The sequence below is a fragment of the Hemitrygon akajei genome, chromosome 4 (genome assembly GCF_048418815.1).
Source record: "Hemitrygon akajei chromosome 4, sHemAka1.3, whole genome shotgun sequence".
NCBI classification, from domain to species: Eukaryota; Metazoa; Chordata; class Chondrichthyes; order Myliobatiformes; family Dasyatidae; genus Hemitrygon; species Hemitrygon akajei.
Genome location: NC_133127.1, coordinates 18,774,822 through 18,797,077, shown reverse-complemented (window position 1 = coordinate 18,797,077; position 22,256 = coordinate 18,774,822). Strand labels below are relative to the sequence as shown.

The 22,256-nt window shown below is 39.0% G+C and overlaps 1 protein-coding gene across 2 annotated transcripts in view; it reads left to right on the top strand.

The window, feature by feature from the left end:
- Positions 1-22,256, top strand: part of dnaaf9 (dynein axonemal assembly factor 9) — a 141,208-nt gene that overhangs the window by 82,516 nt on the left and 36,436 nt on the right. For both annotated transcript variants that reach the window (XM_073042128.1, XM_073042129.1), the window contains 7 exons: positions 1,461-1,511; positions 3,791-3,878; positions 4,751-4,854; positions 6,454-6,600; positions 15,914-16,002; positions 18,790-18,891; positions 19,929-20,046. In XM_073042128.1, the coding sequence (XP_072898229.1) occupies positions 1,461-1,511; positions 3,791-3,878; positions 4,751-4,854; positions 6,454-6,600; positions 15,914-16,002; positions 18,790-18,891; positions 19,929-20,046 (699 nt within the window). The remainder of the gene's footprint in view (positions 1-1,460; positions 1,512-3,790; positions 3,879-4,750; positions 4,855-6,453; positions 6,601-15,913; positions 16,003-18,789; positions 18,892-19,928; positions 20,047-22,256) is intronic.

Sequence of the window (22,256 nt, the reverse complement as noted above, 5' to 3'; positions counted from 1 at the left end):
GATATACACAATAAATGGTACACCCTAAGTAAGTACTGGGGCACGTCCTTGGATCCTTGAACTTGGGAGGGTAGGGAGATAAGGTATACATAGTTATACTTCCATATGATAGAGGAGGAAGCCATTCAGCACATCAAGACTGTTCTAACTTTTAGAAATGCAATTACTTCTATTCCATTAACTCCCTTCTGATTCCTTTACCCAGAGCCTATTTTCCATTGAATAAAGGATGGTTTTAGTCCTATTGTCCTTTGTCTAACTGAGTTCTGGAGTACCTACCTATTGAGATCCTTGTGCTTCCTCTAAACCAGTATTGTGTATTTTTTTTTCTTCTTTGAGCCCAAATGCTGATAGATGACCTCCATGGTATTTATCTGAGATTTCTTTTAATTCGTTCATGTCTTATGGCAAGAGCTTATCTTATTGAAACCTTACAGAATACTTTGTTTTTCTGCTATGTTACTTTTATAATATTTAGCTTTTAAAGTAAAAAGTATACTCCAAAATGATTCATTGATAGAAGCTAAAAATCATAATCAAAGCTTCTTTAGTTTTGATAAACACGAGAAATTCTACAGATATTGGAAGTCCAGTACAATATACACAAAATACTGGAGGAACTCAGCTGGTCTGGCAACATCTCTAGAAATGAACAAATAGTTGACATTATGGGCTGAGACTGTTCTTCAGGATTGAGAAGGAAGGGGGAAGATGCCAGAATAAAAAGGTGGGAGAGGGGAAGGAGGCTAGCTGGAATGTGAGGTGTAAAGCCAAGTGGTGGGAAAGGTCAAGAGGTGGAGAAAAACAAATCTGATACGAGTAGAACATCGACCATAAGAGAAAGGGGAGGAGGAGACCCAGGGGGAATTGATAGATGAGAACAGGTAAAAGATCAGAAATGTGGAATAGAGAATGTGGGGAAGGGGAATTCTTTTTTTGCTAGAAGGAGAAATCAATATTCATGTCACCAGGTTGGAGGCTACCCAGACAGAATATGAGGTGTTACTCCTCCATCCTGAGGGTGTCCTCATCTTGGTACCAGAGGAGGCCATGGGTTGATGTGTCGGAATGGGGATGTGAATCGGAATGGCCACAAGGAAGTTCCGCTTTTGGTGGATGGAGTGTAGATACTCGATGTAGCGGTCGCCCAGTTTATGATGGGTCTTACCTGTGTAGAGGAGGCTGCATTAGCAGGTGCAGCACTTTTTTGGTTGCTTGTAGAGATGAGTGCTGGAAGGGATGAATGGACAAGGGAATCAAGGAAGGAACGATCCCTGTGGGAAGTGGAGAGTTGGGGGAAAGGTAAAAATGTGTTTGGTGGTAGGATCCCTTGGGAGATGGTGGAAGTTACAGAGAATGTTCTTTAGAATGTGGAGATAATTATATAATCAGTAATTTAATGTTGATAAACTAGAATTTCTGAGAAGTTATTCATAACCAAAATTGTGTGTCTTTGTAAGGTTGAAGATGCTGAGGTGAAACTGTCAGAAGAAGCACAGCAGATACTAAAGGTACTGTACATCTTTGCCTTTGTTTCCAAGTGCTTAGTTATAAATTGAATTCTTATTTCTAAATAGAAAGTTAGGTTTGCCACAATGACATGGATATTGCAGATTTTAATTGTGAACAGTGGTAGGAATAATGGAAAGATTCCCTTGCAATGTTGTATCTCCATTTTGTGGCCAAATAATCAGATCTACTTTTTGATAATAGATTCTTGGTTATGCTTCACTACAGAACATTCAGACTTCCATTTTTATTAATGCCTGTTTAGTGGCCACTATGAGTTAAACAAGATCCCAATAGATCAAAATTGAAGAAAAATAAACAGTAGTTTCCAATTTTACAATCTGATTTTAGAATCTTATGCACTTAAACTCTGTAGCTGTTTTTTTTTTAACATTGCTTTGACAATACAATTTTATTTATCTATTTCTGTATTCTGCTGAAATTTGAGTTTTTCATCTTATTGGTTATTTTCTGTTTTTGTTTTATCAGTTGAATTGGGCAAAGTCTTTATCCCAAATTTAGTGTTTACCTAAAAACATCCAGTCAGCAGTTCCGTAACCTACATTCTGCTCTAAATAAATTTGTCCCATCACGTTCCTTCAAAAAATTTCCTTTGTAAACATTTGAGAACATTTTGAACACTGAAGTCCCTGAAAATATGTTGCTTTATGTATGGTTAATAAAACAAAACTTTTCAAAATTGATCATGAGATGTAGTCAGTACTTGTTTATGCAAAATAGAACTTTTTAATTGTGCTACCTGAATCATGTGAAATATGATTACAAATGGAGCATTTCTTCTAACACATTTTGTTCTAGTACAGGAATCTGCATAATTAATAAATTATATCAGACTTTATTTGTCCCTTTTTTCTCATTGTTTCTGAAAATGTTTTCGGTTCTTGTTCAGTTTTCAAGCTTGTGTTTTTGTGTTGGATGCTTCACTTGCACCGAAATCAAAAGTAGTTGTACAAGGAGGATGAGAGATGACTTGATAGAGGTGTAAGAGATGATAAGAGGTGTAGATTGAGTGGATAGCTAGACACCTTTTATCAGGACAGAAATGGTGAATAAAAGGGGTCATACTTTCACTATTGGAGGAGAGTATATGGGGGAATATCAGAATTTTGTTTTTTTTTACACCCAGAGGTGGATGTGTGGAATACGCTGCCAGGGTTACTGATAGAGGTAGATACATCATTGACATTTAATAAACTGTTAGATAGGCACATGGATGATAGAAAATTGGAGAGCTATGCTGGAGGGAAGGGTAGATTGATCTTGAGTAGGTTAAAAGGTCAGCACAACATCGTAGGCCAAAGGGCCTGCACTGTGTTGTAATGTTCTGTGTTCTAATAAAGATGTACTGTAAAAAGATTCAGCAAAGAAACAGACTCTTAAGCAGACCATCAAACATCAATTTTCAAACTAATCCTACCCTTGCTTTAAGTTCTGGAACACATCTAGATGTCAGGGGCAGTTTATAGCAGTTAGCTAATCTACCTATCCAAGTGTTTTTGGGATGTGGTGGGAAACTAGACAAATCCCATGTCGACAGTAATGGAGGTCATGATTGAAGCAGATGTGGGATAACAGCTCTTCTATCTCCATTTTGTGACACCTGTATATTCAACTTAAACCTGTTGCTTTTATACTAATACTTTGCTGGAAATTGGTGTGCGTTGAAATGACAAATTATGGTGGACCTCTTTTGTTTGGGAAGTGATTTTCATATACATGCTATTTTTAAAGCATTGTACAGAATGCAGAATATATTAAAGCAGAATGATCCTTTGATCTTTAGATCAATAATGGGCAGTTACAAAAGTATCTTACATTGTGGTGCTCTTACAGCAATAGTGTTTGAAAGGCCTTTATTGCAAAGAGGTTAGAATTTTAAAATAGAAGAGTTCTGTTAATGTTGTGCAGCATATTGGTGGGACCAAATCTGGAGAATAGTGAATAGTTTTGTTCCCTTACCTAAGAAAAGAAATAGTATCATTGGAGTCAGGTCAAAGGAGATTCACTTGGCTAATTCCTGAACAAGAAAGTATATTTGTTATTTATAGAATGTAGATTTGAAGGGAATTATCCAGGTATTGTAATCTTCTAATACAGGTATGGTATGTGCCTTGCAAAATGATTTGAATATTTGCCATGTAATTTGTGCTTGCGTGGAGTATAAAATCAAATTGGGCATTATAACAGAGCAATTTCTTAGTCAGAGATCTGGAACCGTGGATAATGGTATACTTTTAAAATAATTTTTCTTTATTTTCAGCTGGAAAAACATTTATTGGGTACCTTGCTCTTAGGAGGAGACTCTGCTTATCTTTATTCTGGCAGTCCAGTTGCTAGACCAGAAGAAGGTAACATAATTAATTTGTCTAAAACAAAAGTTCTAGAGATGTTGGAAAGTAATGGGATTACAACCCTGTGTGTCTTTGTGGACCCAGTTGACCAACTGGGCTCATTCTGCATTATTATAAGTAACAGAATTAGCAATAAAAGGTGTAAAGTGTGAATAGTGATAGGTTTTCTGTGAATATATTCAGTCATTTTTCCTAAAAAGCATGAATATTTGGACATCTACTTTGAATGTGAATAGGTTGAACAATATAGGCATGTGAAGGGGATGCTTTTCATCTTTATCCATATTCACCATTCCTAATCAACTTTACCTGTATAAGCATACCTGTCTAGCTCTGTGTGAGCCCACCCATAAAGAGGAAAATGATGCTTATCAAATAATATATTTTGATTGATTTATTTTTCACCCATCTGTCATTCTTCCTTCTATAAGTTTGAGTTTGTAGAAGATGCTGCCACTTTATTTTAACTCTCACCATTGATTCACCTGCTAACCTAATGTGTGGTGATGCATTTTAGCTTCCATTCCAACCGTATCCTATTCCCACTACTGCCTCACCCTTTTTAAATCGATGTCTTTTCCAGTTCTTTAAGTTTAGCTTTTTGTGGATGTATGTTTTTCCTAGCTCTTCCATTGATGAGTGTGTGTTTGGATGCTAAAGCCATAATTTCAAGGTTTTTGTCCCAAAGCTGCTTTGCCTGTTCTCCCTCCTTCCCCACATTTAAGACATTAGCTAAACCTTTGAATATTGATACTGTTTGATGTAAAATGTTTGTTAACACTTGCTGAGAAGTAATTGAGTAGCTGAAGACTTCTAAGATCATGGAATTGTAAGACCATTTCAATAATTTACATGTTTTTTAATTTTAGGTAAACTGTTCATCTTTTCTGAAGGCATCTTATTTATTCATCCTCGCTCTGGAAGCATGATAATTTCAAAGAATCATGCGGCTGCATTAAAGTACTATGATGGGGTAAGAGCAATCTTTAACCCTTACTTGCCCCAGAAAAAGTGTGGATTGAACATAGGTTTCTAGCATAATCTAGTCCCAGTGGCTGATTAGATTTATAAGAATGACTCCTGGAGTATGGTGTACAGTTTTGGTACAAAGGGGAGGGGCTGAATGGGGGCAATTGGGTCCAGCAGAGGATGCCGTTGTTGGCGTGGACCAGTTCAGCTGAAATTCAAAGTAAATATACGTTATAATATACAACCTTGAGATTCATTTTCTTCCAGGCATTCACAGTAGAATCACAATAGAATAATGCAGATACGATAGGGTCTTTTAAGAGACTCCTGGATAGGTAAATGGAGCTTAGAAAAATAGAAGGCTATGGGTAACCCTAGGTAATTTCAAAAGTAAGGACATGTTTGGCACAGCTTTGTTGACTGAAGGGCCTGTATTGTGCTGTAGGTTTTCTGTGTTTCTATGCAGAGTAAATGAAAGACTGCACCCAAAAGGACAGACAAACTTATATGCAAAAAAACAAACTGCAAATAAAAAAAGGAATAGAATATAATAATAATAATAAATAAGTAAACAATAAATATCAAGAACCTGAGATGAAGAGTCTTTGAAAGTGAGTGTCTAGGTTGTGATGGACTGAACTGTTCCCACAACCTAAGAAAGTGATGGAGTGAAGGGCCTGTCTCCATGCTGTATTATACTGACTCTATGTGTAATCGAAATACACTCTTACTCGTAGAGTGAAATGTTCCATTTCCATAATAATGATTACCAATAGTTTTCTGTCATCTGTTTACAGGTTAAGGTTATTTAGTTTCCTGTTTTCTCCTTCCCATTTTCTTTGAACAGGAGTGTTGATTTCTGGTTTGCTAATATCTTTCAAACCTATGACCTCTAAAACCAGGAAGGACCTGGGCAAGACTTTCACTGAAGTTGTCTTACTTAAGGCTTCAGATTGATGGCTGGCCACTAGTACAAGTAGGGGAGTAGTCAGTACTGGGTTTTCTGTGGCTATTCCCCTCACAACAGGAGTACCATTTTAGAAACCATGGATTGGGATATTCTTTCAGTGGTTAGTGCCACTGAAATCAGGACTCTGGCAGTTTAACTGGCTCTGAGACTGAGATGGAGAAGGGTGCATTCAGACAGAGCACTAGTGATAGACAATCGTGAGGGTAAAAGACCATATCAGAACATTGTGAATTTTGGATGAAAGTCATGTATTGTCAATTCTCAGTTGCATGTGCTTAAATGCATGATTTGGGACGGTACGTGTTTTCTATTTCTCTTGGAATTCAGCTGACAGAATCCCAAAGCACTTGACTAAATGGATATTATTTCCGCACTTTTGCCATTAACAAATCAAACTGGTGAACAGGTAGTACTCCATAACTTCTAATCAATGACAAATAGAATATATTTAATAAACGAGTTAGGACAATGCTGTAATGATTTTTTTCCCCTGCTGAGTTTTTATTTTAATACTTTCATTGAGTGTTCTGTATTTCATTCTTCCTCTTTTGATAAACTCAGTGAAACAAATCAAAGTTCTGCCTTAAGAAAGTTTTAAAAGTGAGTTTAACATTAACTTTTTTTTTGCCTCAGAATTCTCCAGGTGTGGTTGCTATCCTTATCATTGAGTACAAGAAATCGTTGCTTCCCCATCTGCCCATTCATTTACACACAGCCTCAAATTGCCTCGTGTTTGCACTTATGCCAGGCTCGAAACTTTATAAATCCTTTTACTCCCAGGTAAGTCCATGCTTTTGAAGGTAAATAGTTTCCTGTTCTGTCATCATTGTGCTTTGATAAACATTTGGTATGATTTTCATATATTTTACTTTAAAAATTCTGAATTGTATTGCATTTCTAACAGACAGAATAATATCAATGCTGAGCCATACAAGGAGCTTTTGGGGCAGATGTTAGAAGACTTAGTGAAAGAGATCATTAATAAGATCTGTTTACAAAGAAGCAAAAGGATTAGGAAGGGATTTCAAGAGATTTAGGGGCTTTAGCAGCTGAGAGCATGGTTGCTGTTGTTGGAGTGATTAAATTTGGCGATATAAAAGAAACCAGATTTGTTGGAGGGCATGTATTAAGTGTTTTTTTTTGGTTTTTAAAACAAACTGCAAAGCTAGAGATGGACATGAAATATTGAGGCCATGTTTAAATATCATTCACTGTTGGCCAAAACTGCATGGGGAATGGGTAAATAAGATTTGGTGCAAACTGCATTTGGGCAGCAGAGTTTTGAACAACTTCAGGTTTAATGAGAGTGCAGTCAAAAATAAGTCTTTCAGTAGTAGATTAGTATACTCTCAGGTAGATAAAGAAGGTGTATGGTATGCTTGCCTTCATCAATCAGGGGTATTTAGTATTAAAGCAAGGAATTCATGCTGTAGCTATATAACACATTGGTTAGGCTGCAAATGGAGTAGTAGTGTGGTCACTCGAGTTGAGCATGATCTCTTTAAGGGGTTATTCCCTTAATGCAGAATACTTGTATGTGACTTGTTTAACATGGAGAGGCCATAAGACCTTAACGTATAGGAGCTGAAGTAGGCCATTCCCATCGAGACTGCTCCGGCATTCAATCGTGGGCTGATCCAATTCTTCCATTCATCCCCACTCCCCTGCCTTCTCCCCATACCCTTTGATGTCCTGGCTAATCAAGAACTTAACTATCTCTGCCTTAAGTGCACCTTATGACTTGGCCTCCACAGATGCTTGTGGCAAAAAATTCCACAGATTTACCGATCTCTGACTAATGTAATTTCTCCACATCTGTATTCTAAATGGACGGCCTTCTATCCTGAAGTCATGCCCTCTTGTCCTAGACTCTCAAACCATGGGAAATAACTTTGCCATATCTAATCTGTTCAGGCCCTTTAGCATTGGGAATGTTTCTATGAGATCCGCCCTCATTCTCCTGAACTCCAGGGAATACAGCCCAAGAGCTGCCAGACATTCCTCATAAGGTAACTCTTTCATTCCTGGAATCATTCTTGTGAATCTTCTCTGAACCCTCTCCAATGTCAGTATATTCTTTCTAAAATAAGGAGCCCAAAACTGCACACAATACTCCCAAGTGTGTTCTCACGAGTGCCTTATAGAGACTCAACATCACATCCTTGCTCTTATATTCTATACCTTTAGAAGTGAATACCAACATTACATTTTCTGCCTTCACCACTGACTCAACCTGGAGATTAACCTTTAGGGTATCCTGCACAAGGACTCCCAAGTCCCTTTACATCTCTGCATTTTGAATTCTCTCTCCATCTAAATAATAGTCTGCTTGTTTATTTCTTCCACCAAAGTACATGACCATGCACTTTCCAACATTGTATTTCATTTGCCACTTCTTTGCCTATTCCCCTAAACTATCTAAGTCTCTCTGTTTCCTAAACACTACATGCTCCTCCACCTATCTTTGTATCATTGGCAAATTTAGCCACAAATCCATTCATCCCATAGTCCAAATCATTGACATACAACATAAAAAGCAGCGGTCTCAACACCGACCCCTGTGGAACTCCACTGGTAACTAGTAGCCAACCAGTATATGATCCCTACATACCCACTCTCTGTTTTCTGCCAATAAGCCAATACTCCACCCATGATAAAATTTTCCCTGTAATTCCATGGGCTCTTATCTTGCTAATCTGCCTATTGTGTGCCACCTTGTTAAGGGCCTTCTGAAAATACAAGTGCACCACATCTGCTGCATCTCCTTTATCTACCCTGCTTGTAATTTTTTCAAAAAGTTGCAGTAGGTTAGTCGGGCAGGATTTTCCTTTCAGGAAAACATGCTGGCTTTGGCCATCTTGTCATGTGCCTCCAGGTACTCCGTAATCTCATCCCTAACAATTGATTCCAACAACTTCCCAACCACTGATGTCAGGCTAACAGGCTTTTAATTGCCTCCCACCCTTCTTAAATAGCAGAGTAACATTTGCAATTTTCCAGTCATCCAGTACAAATGTATCAATTCTTGAAATATCATTGTTAATGTCTCCAGCTACTTCCTTCAGAACCCAAGGGTGCATTCCATCAGGTCCAGGTGATTTATCCACCCTCAGACCATTAAGTTTCCTGAACACCTTCTCAGTCGTAATTTTCATTGCACACACTTCACTTCCCTGACAATCTTGAATTCCAGCCTACTGCAGATGTCTTCCACTGTCAAGAATGATGCAAAACGTGCATTCATTTGCCATCTCTGCGTCTCTTATTACAATATCTCCAGCATCATTTTGTATTGGTCCTACATCTACTGTCAACTCTCTTTTTCCCTTTATATACTTAAAAAAGCTTGTAGCGTCTTCGTTGATATTAGTCACCAGCTTTCTTCCGTAATTCATCTTTTTCTTCCTAATGACCTTTTTAGTTTCCTTCTGCATGTTTTTACAAGTTTCCCAATCCTCTATCTTCCCACTGGCTTTGGCTTCCTTATATGCCCTCTCTTTTGCTTTTACTTTGGCTCTGACTTCACTTGTTAGCTATGGTACTGCCCTTCTTCCATTTGAAAGTTTCTTTTTATTTTGTCCTCTGTCAGTCACTCCCCTCAACAGCATCCAAAACAATATACTGATTACTGAGGGGAATGGCCACAGGAGTGCTCTCTACTATCTGAGCTCTTCCCTTCCCTGACAGTCACCCACTTATCTAACTCCTGCAGCCTTGGGGTGACTAACTCCCTGTAGCTCCTATCTATCTTCTGCTCACTTTCCTTAATAAGATGTAGGTAATCAAGCTGCAGCTCTAGAATCCCAACACCATCTCTCAGGAGCTGTATCTCAGTGCACCTGGCGCATAAGTGGCCATTTGGGAGATTGGAAGATTTTCAGGATTCCCACATCTGACATCCAGAGCAAAGAACTAACCCTCTATTCCTCAAAAAATCCAAGGAATAATGAAGTCCACTTACCCACTTACCTCGCTGAAGCCTTCTTTCGCCGAACCCCAAATGAGTCAAAGCCCTACTATTCCGATGATGACCGTTCCGCTAAATAGTGTCTCCCTTTTATGCCAGAACCTTCCCTACTCTCCAGCACACAATTGGTGTGCCGGTTATAGCTGAGTTCCCACAATACTCTCTCTTTTAAACTTTGCTCCTGCACCTGTGTGCCGCCTCTTCTGTCATCGCTCTACCACATACGATTGGTGCGGCCGTCACATGGTCCTTGACAGAACAGGATCAGGTTCCAGTGGCATGGAGTTCAAGACGATTAGGGACTTTTGACTGCTGCAGCCTTTCTCTGCTGTTGTGATATGTCACCATCTTCTGCCAGTTCCACATTGAGGTCTTGGTTAGATCGCTCCTTGTCTGGAAGCTCCCCCTTGACCTTGCTGCCAAGTGTGATCCTACCAGGAGCTAAGCATCATATGGCAATGCTTTCGGGATCTCAGGAACTCAAATCTCTCCATCACAATAAGGTTTTGGCGAGGATGTGTAAGAGGTTTACCTGGATGCTGCATGGATTTAGAGCTTAATAGTTATATGGAAAAGTTGGACAATCTTAGTTTTTTCTAGAGTGTTGGAGGTTAAGTTAGGAACTGCTAAAAGTTTATAAAATTATGAGAGGCATAAATTAGGTAGATAGTCACAATCCTTTTCCCAGAATATTAATGGCAAACATTAGAGGTTTAAGGTAAATGGGAAGAGCTTAAAGACGATGTGTGTGGCCATTTTTGTTACGCAGAGAACAATAGGTGTTTTGTATGCACCTGTTGGCAATGGAATCAGATGAAATAGTCGCGTTCAAGAGGAATTGGTTTCTTATAATTACATTTACCGAGATGCAGTGAAAAGCTTGTCTTGCATACTGTTCATACAGATCAAATCATTACACAATGCATTGAGGTAAGCCAATAACAGATAGCAAAATAAAGTGTAACAGCCACAGAAAATGCAATACAAGTGAAACACCCTTGTTTTTTTGGCTGCGTAAGACTAGAGAAGACAACCTCTGGCCCCGATGAATTGGTGAGATTGAGGCACTCTCCCACCCCGAACCCCCATTTTGTGTGGATGCTGTGTAATTTACTACCCTGTTACAAGTTGGTGCCACAAAATAACAGACAGTACACTGCATACAATTGAAGGAATTATATTTATGAACTAAAGGGTTAGTAAAGAATAACAAAAAGAAAAGGGCCCATTCTAATTAAACTGTCAAATGTGCACAAGTTGGAGCTCATCTTGAACTTCTCTATCACCCAAGCTGGGCCCCTGTCATCGTGAATGCCCACACCACCTTTCGAATGCCGCTCACAATGCATCACAAACGAACGGGTCTCCCACTGGATAGTATGATACGACTGGTTCTCCCCAGCGACTTCTTTCTTCCTCTCCTGCTAAACACACAAAAAAACAAGCCCAACCTTATTGTCCCTCACCAAGAAATCCTCCTGCTAATTGGATAGCACACATTCCACATCATCCCTTACCCTTTAACAGTAACCCATACAAACTGCTCTTTCAGAACTGTCAAAATTAAATACATATAGACTAACAGTAAAATATGAACCAGGGCGTTACATGCTCCCCCCACCACAAATAGTCATGTTCTCATGCCTTCAAAATAATTTGTCATTCCATCATTAATAACACTGTTTTCAAAGGAATTTTGTGATGTCAGATCCTCCAACCCATTTGTAAATGGTGGTGACATATTTCACAGGGTGGATAGCTGCAACCTTCTGTTCCCCGGTTGTTACATAGACTAGATTATCTGGGGGTCTTCTGACTGTTTGAGACCTCCATATCCCATCATCATCGTCTTCAGTTTCAGACACTACTTGGGATACTCCTGTCTACATGGCGAGGTCTTCCCCTGTCTGTTACTCGTGCCTTCTGGCAACGCAGGTTCCTCTGCCACTGGACTGAGCTCAGCTTCATTCGCAGTTACTTCAGAGCCCGCGCCTCCCCTTTGTGGTCCAGCTGCAAACCTGCCTGTCCACACATAGTTCCCCTTGATTTCACCTGCCTCAGCCTGAGAAGAGTTGCGAAGCTCTTCCTCAGTTAGTGTGGAGTTTGCAAAAGGCAGCATATTCCACCCTCCCATATCCTCAACCTCCAAGTCCTTATCCCATTCAGGGGTGGGGACCAGTCTAATCTTTCCTGCTGCTGGTCCTTCAGTCTATCCATGTTGCTGCAGAGTCCTCTTACTCGATATAGGGTCCAGGTCAGGCTCTGGATCAAAACACACCTCTTGTACCAGAGGTGGAAGGTAGTTTTGATGGAGAATCTTGACAGGCCCATTCCCATCCTCTGTTTTCATTTGGAACTCTTGTAGTTTTCCACTACATAGGGTGTAGCCGCCCAGTGGTCAGCCAACTTATGCTTCCCAGGTATGAGAACTCGGTCTCCAGGCATGAGTTGGGAGAACCTAACCTTTTGATCATACATCTTATTTCCTTGATTCTGCTTGGCATTGCAACCTCAGTTAATTCATAAGCCTCTTTCAGCTTCCTTCTCATATCTGACACATACTTAAAATAAGTCTTTGGTAGTAGATCTTCCTCACAAGTCCAAAAACAGAGGTTGATGCACAACTTTGCCTCGCGCCCAAACACCAGATAATAAGGCGAGTACCTAGTAGCTTAATGTCGTGTACTGTAGCGGTGGACTAGATGTCCAATATGTTGACTCCACTTGCTCTTTTTGATGATCTCCAAGGTTCTGAGCATGAGTTTGGTTCACTTTTCTAGCACTTGCATGTAGGCTGCAGAGGTAGCAAAGGGGTTTTGTGTCTTTACAGTTGTCACGATATCAGCAGCTCGGCCTCTCAAACTCTCAACCAATTGCTGTTCTGTTATGTCATCAGAGCACTGCCACTCATCTAACATCTGAAAGGTCTGTTCTACCCAAGTCTTGTACTCCTGTTCCCCCTTGGGGGTGGGCTACACCCCAGAGACCATTCTCAGCTTTTGATAGCTAGGATCCTCTGCCTGGGCACTGGGCCATTTATTTGCCAGGGAAGTAAGGGTTGATACCAACTCAGAAGTCTCTCTTCACTGGGGCACTCATTGGACATTTCAAATCAGACCACTCCTTTCCTTCGCTCCGCAGAAATGAGAGCAACCTGTCTTTGAAGTCTCTGCCCCCAGCTACGGGAGACTGCTTGCGATTCGGCCTGCTCTCCTCCCCCCGGAAAGTATGGACAGCCCATGGCCCCCACCTCTTCTGGGGCCCTTATAGCCTAGGCATTTCCACTGCCGTTACATCAGCACTTGTCTGAACTAAAACAAAGTCTTTGGCCGCCATTTTATCAGACCTCCACTCTACCCCTGCAGCATCCATAACCATATACCGTCATCACTTTACTGAGCAATAGTTTAAAACGCATTTAAGAATACAGACCACTGGATCAATGCACAGCACGATCACACAGCATCCAACAAAATCTATCCCGGACAATACCCCCACAATGAAGCACCCTGGATTTTTGAGAGTAAGCGTCGGCACGGACTAGAAGGGCCAAGATGGCCTGTTTCCGTGCTGTAATTGTTATATGGTTATATGGTTTCCTTGACTGTGCAAGTCTAGGGAAGCCAACCTCCAGTCCTGACAAACTAGTGAGATTAAAGCACTCTCCCACCCCAACCCCAGTTTGTGTGGTTGCTGCGTAATTTGCTACCCTGTTACAAATTGGTGCCACGAAATAACAGACAGTACACTGCATACAATTAAAGGAGTTATATTTATGAATCTTAACTAAAGGGTTAGGGAAGAAAACAAAAAGAAAAGGTCTCATTCTAATTAAGCAGTCAAATGTGCACAAGTTGGAGTCCACTTGAACTTCTCTGTCACTCACGTGCTGAGCCTGTCAACGTGTACGCCCGCACCACTTTCCGAATGCCGCTCGCAATCCATCACAAACAAATGGGTCTCCCACTGGATAGTATGATATGACCAGTTCTCCCCAGCATCTTCTCTCTTTCTCTCACACTGAACACAAAGCAAACAAGCCTGACCTTATTGTCCCTCACGAAGAAAACCACCTGCTAATTGGATGGCACACATTCAACATCATCCCTTATCTTTAACTATAACCCAAACAAGCTTCTCTTACAAAAACCAAAAAGAAATATATGCAGCATAACAGTAAAAAAAAATGAACAAGGGCATTACACAAGTAAACAATAAGGTGAGAGGTCATAACAAAGTAAATTATGAGGTTGAGAGTCCACTTTGTCATACTAGGAAGCCATTCAATAGCCTGATAAGTGAGGTAGAAGCTGTCATGAGTATGGTGGTGAATGCTTTCAGGATTTGTATCATGTCCTTGATGGAAGAGGGGAGAAGCGAGAATGTGCAGGGTGAGTGGGGTCTTTGATTATGCTGTCTTGTTTTACTGAGGCAGCAAGAAGTGTAGACAGAGTCCATAGAGGGAGGCAGGTTTCCACAATATGCTGAAATGTATTCTCTGCAATTTTTTGTGGTTATATGCAGAGCAGTTAGGAAAGTGGGTAAGATGTTTTCTGTGCATCAATAAAAACTGGTCATGGTCAAAGGGGACATGCCAAATTTACTTTGGCTCCTGGTGTCTATATGGTTAGAACTGGACAGGCTATTGGTGAGGTTCACTCCTAAAACTTGAAGCTCTCGACCGTCTCAACATTGACACTGTTGATGTAGACAGGAGTATACATATCACCTGCCTAATTCCTGAACTCTCTGACTAGCTCTTTTGTTTTGATAGTATCAAGGGAAAGGCGATTGTCATGACACCATATTACTAAGCTGTGTATCTCCTTCCTATATTCTGGCTCTCCTTTATGTGAGATACAGCCCTGTAAGGTGTCAACTTGCAGATGAAGTTAGAACAGAATTGGGCCAGATAGCCATGAGTGTACAGGAATAGAGAGGGAACTGAAGATTAAACCTTGTGTGAAGCACCAGTGTTTCAAATAGTGGCGGAGATGTTGCTGCTTATCCTTGCTGATTGCAGTCTGTTGGAAGTAAGAGTATCCAGTTACAAAGGGAGTTGTTGACTCTGAGGATCCAGAGGTTGTCGATGAGTTTGTTTGGAATTATAGTATTGAATGCAGAGCTGTAGTCAATTAAAAAAATAGCCTGATATAGGTCTCTTTGCTGTCCAGATGCTCCAGAGATGAGTATAGGGCTTGCGGAATGACGTCCATATGGATACGTTTAAATGGCAGGCAAATTGCATTGTGTTGAAGTTGTCTGGGAGGCTGTGCAGTCAGTGCCTGCCATAACCAGCCACTGGAAGTATTTCATGATGGTGGATGTTGGAGGCACTGGGCAGTGGTTGTAGGTACTGAGATGACTGGAGTCTTAAAGAAAATGGGAACAACAAATTGGAGTGGAGGGAAGTTTAAAAATATCTGCAAATATCTCCCCTCCCCACCCACCCCGCTGATTTGTACAGGATCTGAGGGCACATCCAGAGGTACCATCTGGGCTAGAAGTTTTCTGAACATGACTTTGCAGGGAATGGACGGATGTGGATTGTGTGCAGGGAGAAGGGATTAATTTAATTTGGTATATGTTTGGCACAGATATCACAGGCCAAAGTGTTCTGTACTTGTTTCTTTCTATGTACTCTGAGAAAGACAATGGTGCACAAGATAACTGGTGTACTGAATGTATAATATCATGCAGATCGAATGGAAGATGTGATAAACATCAGCTTAGGGATGATGAATTCAGCATCTTAAACATTTTAAAGGTCTGATACTTCTAATTTAAATAGCTGGTCAAAAGAAAACAGAAGTAAACTGAAGCATTTTTATGTGTTGATGGATGAAGAATTACTGTAGATAGTGTATATAGATTCTGTTTCTGTTAATTTATGTTTTTCTGTAGCCAATGTACATTGTCAGGTTTTTTTTAAAGCAAGGCATCAGAACTAGTTCTTTTTGTACTTTGGGTGCTCAGTTATAGACCCAGCTGCTAAAGAATTTTAGATAAAGATAACATTTTTGCTTTTATAGTGTCCTATCTGACATTCTCAGAAGGGTGTGATTAAGCTGTAATGCATACTTTTACTTCATTACATTAGGATTAAAATTGGTTTTCACATTTCAGGTGATGTCTACATGGCAAAAGATGGGAAAATCTGGAATTGCACTGAATGTCTGTCAGAGGGACCAATTATCGGAGGAACAGAAAAAATTGTAAGATTTAATTAAAAGATCTTCAATGATTAGAATAAAACAGAATGTATAATACCATTTTACTTATTTGCTTATTTTCATTTGCATCTTTTATTTGAGTTTTTTTTACAACTGATTATTAATGTTTTCATAAGTTGGATAGTTGGATCATATTGTGGTAAAACTCTGGTAAAAAAAAATATTGTGGACTTTTTCGATGCATTACCTGCACTTTGCGGCACAGAAGTGAATGGACTTCATTGCTTTTTCAGCTGCTGGACTTGGGGATGAAGCTTAATTATGTTGAGTTGAGGAATTGTCAGATTAATTTCTATTGCTTAAATATGTTTTAGGATGATTCCATTTTTACTTTTTATTTTAGTGATTTTGATTCTTTCAAACTCTTAAAATAACTCTGGTAAAACATTTAAGAGTTAAATGGTTTTGCTGCATAATATCAAAATCCATTGTGGCAGTTGGAGGGGTCCTCAGAATCTGCTGTCTGGTTACAGTTGCACACAGTTTTATCTGCTTTGATGGCTGTGGCAGAGAGTACTGGAGCATGATTTGTCTCAAGGACAACTTTAGGAAATCACTGGGTAGGAGCCAAGACCGGCTGTTAGGATTACCACATGGAAATTTTTGTGATTAAGGTAATTTTTGCCTGCTTACTGAACTGGTAAGTATTGTTGCATGTTGTACACTTGGGTTGTATTAGTGGGATCTTAATTGTATTGCCAAAGGGAGAGGCTACTGAAATAAACAATAACCACACTATATTGCTATCCTGGACAATGGACTTCTATAAATCCAGAACATATGCTATCATGGTATTTTGCTGTTTATCACCAGTCAGTACTTCGCCTTTGATCTTTACACCACAGGAAGTGAATAACTGTTGATACCTCTAAAAATCACCGTAAGAATGCACATTTTGGATCTGGAAGCATCAGAATAGTACCTTCCTATTTCTTGCTTTCATGAACTGAATAAAACAGAGAAATAAAGCTTGAAAATATGGGAGATAGGACTGAAGGTCACAGATATTATATAAAGGGAAAGAGAAGGGAAAGAAGTGTGAGGAAAAACTTCATTGTCCTCTGTGGTTGGAATCTGGAGTGTTTTTCCTACAGTTGCAGTGAAGGCAAATTCTGTGATGTCATTGAAGAGGGAGTTGGATAGATATATGATAGAGAAACATGCAAGTTTGTGGAGAAAACACTGTGCTATAACCCTACTTTGATTCTATGGCAGTTAATGTTGATTCTAATAGAGTTGGACTGTTGATGATAGCTGAAAATGGTTGACATAACATCACACTTGTGGCAATGCGGCATTTCTTTATTTTCTTGTTTCACAAGACTTCTTCCTTTGAAATGTCAGTATTAACAATTCTCTTTGTGAGATGCACTTACTTTTCTGATAACTATGCCTGGTCTTTCCTGCTGACCCTATTATCTTGCATCCTCATTTGTAATGTCAGAGTGATGAACCCCACTAAATCTTTCCAAAATTTATGGCTGCGTACTCCACAATTAAATCCCATGTTCAAATATATATTAAGTGTGCACATCATCATCTGATCAAAATAGATTGGCATTGATCAATCTATTTGAACTCTCAGCTGAGATAAAATATCTCTTTGTGAAACCTCTGAGATTTCAGCATCATTTGTCTTGCAGTGTATTATATAACTCATTGTAATGGACAATATTCAGTAATAGATGTAAGTGATCCATCTTTCTGCTTAACTTCTCTGTATAATACTAGTGTATATTCTCTTATTTGCAAAATGTATGATCAACTGTTATTATTGTTACAATATGATTGGACTAGCACTATTGAACGGCAATGCTGTTCGTTGGGTGAATTTCCAAATAGTGCTTGAATGTGAAATGTATAACTCTAATCAAATCAAAGCTGTGAATTGAAAGTTTGAAAATAAAACATAAAATGCTGGAAGCGCTCAGCCAGTCGGGCATCATTTGTGAAAAGAGAAATTAAATTACTAGTTAAGTTTGAAAACCCTTTGTCAGTTTTGCTCCCACCCCTAACTACTGTGTTTTCACTACAGTGGACTTGAGTAATTGTATTTTATTGCACAAATGATCCAGGTACATTAAGGGTCACATTCCACAGTATTTCTGAAAGGTGGGTTGGGCTTTAACTGATGGACACTAAAATCCTGCCCTGGAAATTCCTCAATGGCCTTTTGAACATGCGCTTCTCTTGGAGGCCATTGAATTAACATTGATTAAATTGTTTTTAAAAATAAAAGTTAAAATGGTACATTTACTTCAAAAATTTGAAAGTATTTAAAATTAATTAAAACATCATGAGATCAAATTTTAAAAAATCACTGACCTTTTCCATCAATGTTGACAATTCCATTCATATCCATGGAAGCCGACTGCCCTGATGTAAAATTAATTATCTGGATGGAAAGTTCAATATGTACATATTCCATCCCTGAATTCTTTTGAGTGCCAAGTTGAGGAGCAGAAAATCCAATGCAGTGATACCTGACATCTGAACTATATTTCATCTCTGCCTCTCATTCTGGCATATGAATTGACCCTCTAATTGGAGATCACCAGTGGTTCTTTAGAATTGTCAGCAAAAGGTTAGGTGTAATGACTTTTTCTCTAAAGTTATAATTTCATTACCTTTAATGTAATGTTTAATTTATCATTGTAATCCATTAATACTGAAAATACTATTCTTGCTGAAGTCATTATTTTAAATTGCAAATTGAAGCTTTGTCAGAATGGCCCTTATATTCATTAGGGTGTTACACTTCTTTATCAGACATTGCAATCTGGAAAAGGTTTATGAAGTCCAATCCAGAGCAAGAGATGAAGGATGGAGCCACTTAAAAAGATTCAGTGCTGATATACCAGGACTTGATGAGTAAGTGTTCTTTTCAGCATCACTGAATAACCCATACCTACTCTGGTAATTTGATGTTTTTTTTTCTTTTCACCTTATGAGTAACCTATTTTTTTTCTACAAAGATACTAAATCTCATTTGATTTTAAAATGCCCTTACCATATTTTATGTGCGACCAAGAAACATCCTTTTTGTTTGGCCTGTGAATTAAGAAATAAGAATACAGTATATTCGTTGTTTCAAAATTATTTTGCAATTCAATCCAATAAAGGTTGAACATCTACCTTAATACAATATTCTTGCTGTCTTTCCATGTCCCATGAGGCTTTTTCTAACCCAAAATATATCTCCTTTTACAGTAAAATACAAATATAGTAATTGAACACAAACTTATGAGTGATGTTTTTAAAATGATTTATATTCTTAAAGTTTGCCAATATTAAAATAAGCACCAGAAATAAATTACTTTATTGTCACCAAACAATTGATACTAGAGCGTACAATCATCACAGCGATATTTGATTCTGCGCTTCACACTCACTGAAGTACAAATCGAAGTAAATATAATTTTAAAAAAACTTAAGTTATAAATCATAATTAGAAAATAGAAAAGGGAAAGTAAGGTAGTGCAAGCCAGGTCCAGATATTTGGAAGGTACAGCCCAGATCTGAGTCAGGATCCATTCAGCAGTCTTATCATAGTTGGAAAGAAGCTGTTCCCAAATCTGGCTGTACGAATCTTCAAGCTCCTGAACCTTCTCCCGGAGGGAAGAGGGACAAAAAGTGTGTTGGCTGGGTAATGGTATGATAGTCCAAATTATGGATGATAGTCCAATAATCTTGGCTCAATTTTAAGCCATAGGATATAGGAGCAAAAGTAGGCCATTTGGCCTATTGAGCCTGTTCTGCCATTTCATCATGGCTGATCCAATTTTCCTCACATGCCCATTCTCCTGCCTTCTCCCCCTATCCCTTCATGTCCTGACCAGTCAAAAATCTAAACATGTTAATTGGACCAATACTGGAAACTAGACATTTTAAAGTTATCTTGCTTACAGGTTTTTACAGCATTTTGCTGTAAGTAGTGTGAGCCATGAGCCAGTCAGAAGATTTGATCTGCCTATATTGCTACAGCAGCCAACTTTGTCGTCTTCAGTAGGTGAAGATCAGAAAAAGGTAATGAAGCACTTAAATGTTACATATTTTGTTTTTCATTATTATTTGGAAGGTAGACCATAAGATATAGGAGCAGAATTAAGACACTTGCCCCTATCATGTCTGCACCACCATTTCATCATGGCTATTTTATTAACCCATTCAACCTTGTTCTCCTGCCTTCTTAACCTTTGATACTCTTACTAATCATGAGCCTAACAATTTCAGCTATAAATATACCTAATGACTGTCTCCACAGCTATCTATTGTGATGAATTCCACAGATGCACCACTCCCTGGCTAAAGAAATTCCTCCTTATCCCTGTTCTAAAGGGGTATCCCTCTGTTCTTGAGGCTGTGCCCTCTGGTCATAAACTCTCCCACTATAGGAAACATCTTCTCCACAGCCTCTAGGTCTTTCAGTATCTGCCTCATTCATCCAGTCTTCCTCATTCAATGAGAGTTCCCCCCCAATTCTATTAAACTCCAGCGAATACAGGCCCAGAGACATTAAACGTTGCTCATATGTTAACCCCTTCAATTCCAGAATCATTCTCATGAACCTCCTCTGGATCCCCTCCAATGCCAGCCATTCTTTCCTTGGATAAGGGGCCCAAAACTGCTCACAATACTCTTAAGTCCAATCTGACCAATGCATTATAAAGCCTCAGTATTATATCCTTGCTTTTGTATTGTAGTCCTCTTGAAATGAATGCATTTGCTTTTGTTACCACCAAATCAACATGCAAATTAACCTTTAGGGAATCTTGCAGAGGTCTCTCAAGTCCCTTTGCACTTCTGATTTCTGAATTTTCCCTTTGTTTAGAAAACAGTCTGTGCATTTATTCCTCTAATAACAAAGTGCCTGACCATATACTTTCCTACACTATTTTCCATCTGCACCTTTTTTTCGATCATTCTCCTAATCTGTCTAAGTTCTTCTGCAGGCTCCCTGGTCAAACACTACCTTCCTCTCCACCAATTTTCATATTATCTGCAAACTTGGCCACAATGCCACCAATTCTGTCATCCAAATCATTGACATATAAGGTGAAAAGAATCATTCCCAACACTAACCCTTGCAAAATATCACTAATCACTGGCAGCCAACCAGAAAGGACCCTGTTTATCCCTCCTACCAGTCAGTCCATCTTCTATTCATGCTGGTATTTTTCTTGTAATACCATGGGCTCTTATCTGTTTAGCAGACTCATGTGCAGCACCTTGTCAAAGGGCTTCTGAAAATCAAAGTAAGCAACATCTACTGACTTTCCTTAGTCTCTCCTGCCTGTAATTTCCTCAAAAGTTGTAGGTGGATTGTGAAATTGTGATTGCTTATGTCCACTGTGTGTTAAGGCAGAAAATGCACGATATTTATTTAAAGGAATGAGTAATCCATAGTTTGATCTTCTTTGTTATATTGTTATTTTGAATCCACATTGGTATTAATATATCACAGTAGATTAAAGGACATGAAAGTAAAAAATACCGAATAGAAGGTAATATGCAATGTAATCCTTTCTCTCTGCAGGTTCTAATTGATCAGTTTGCACATTTCTGGCATTTCTTTTTTTATTACTTTGACAGATGTATTGATTGTTACTTTCAAGATGTTATCAGAATGCAAGCAAATATGAATGCAATTATGTTTTGAAATTCAAACTGCAATGATATATTTACAATTTCATGGAATTAGAAACATTTAATATTATATACACCCTTGCTATTTTGATGTATTGATACTGTTGTTATTCTGGTGAAAGATAGTTTCCAGTTAGTCATTGATTTGTACTGCAAAGAAAAGAGCCCTTTGGCTCATCACATACATAATGAATTTTTTTGGCTATCTGCACAAATCTCTTTTGCCTGTCTAAATGCCTCTCATCACTGAAGTGATATCTGATTTCACCACCACTTCTGGCAATCTTTCCCCATAACTAAAGTCCTCCAATCCAACAACATCCTGGTGAAGCTCTTCTGAACTCATTCCCAGCTCAGTAGTGCAATCAGAACTGCTAACAATATTCCCAAGTGCAGCTTGACAAGTACTTTAATCACAAACAAGAGCAAATCTGCAGATGTTTAAAAATCCAAGCACCACACACAAAATGCTGGAGGAACTCAGCAGGCCAGGCAGCATGTATAGAAAAGAATATTGTTGATGTTTCTGGCCGAAACCCTTCGGCAGGACTGACAAGTACTTTGTACAGTTCCATTATAATATTCCAACT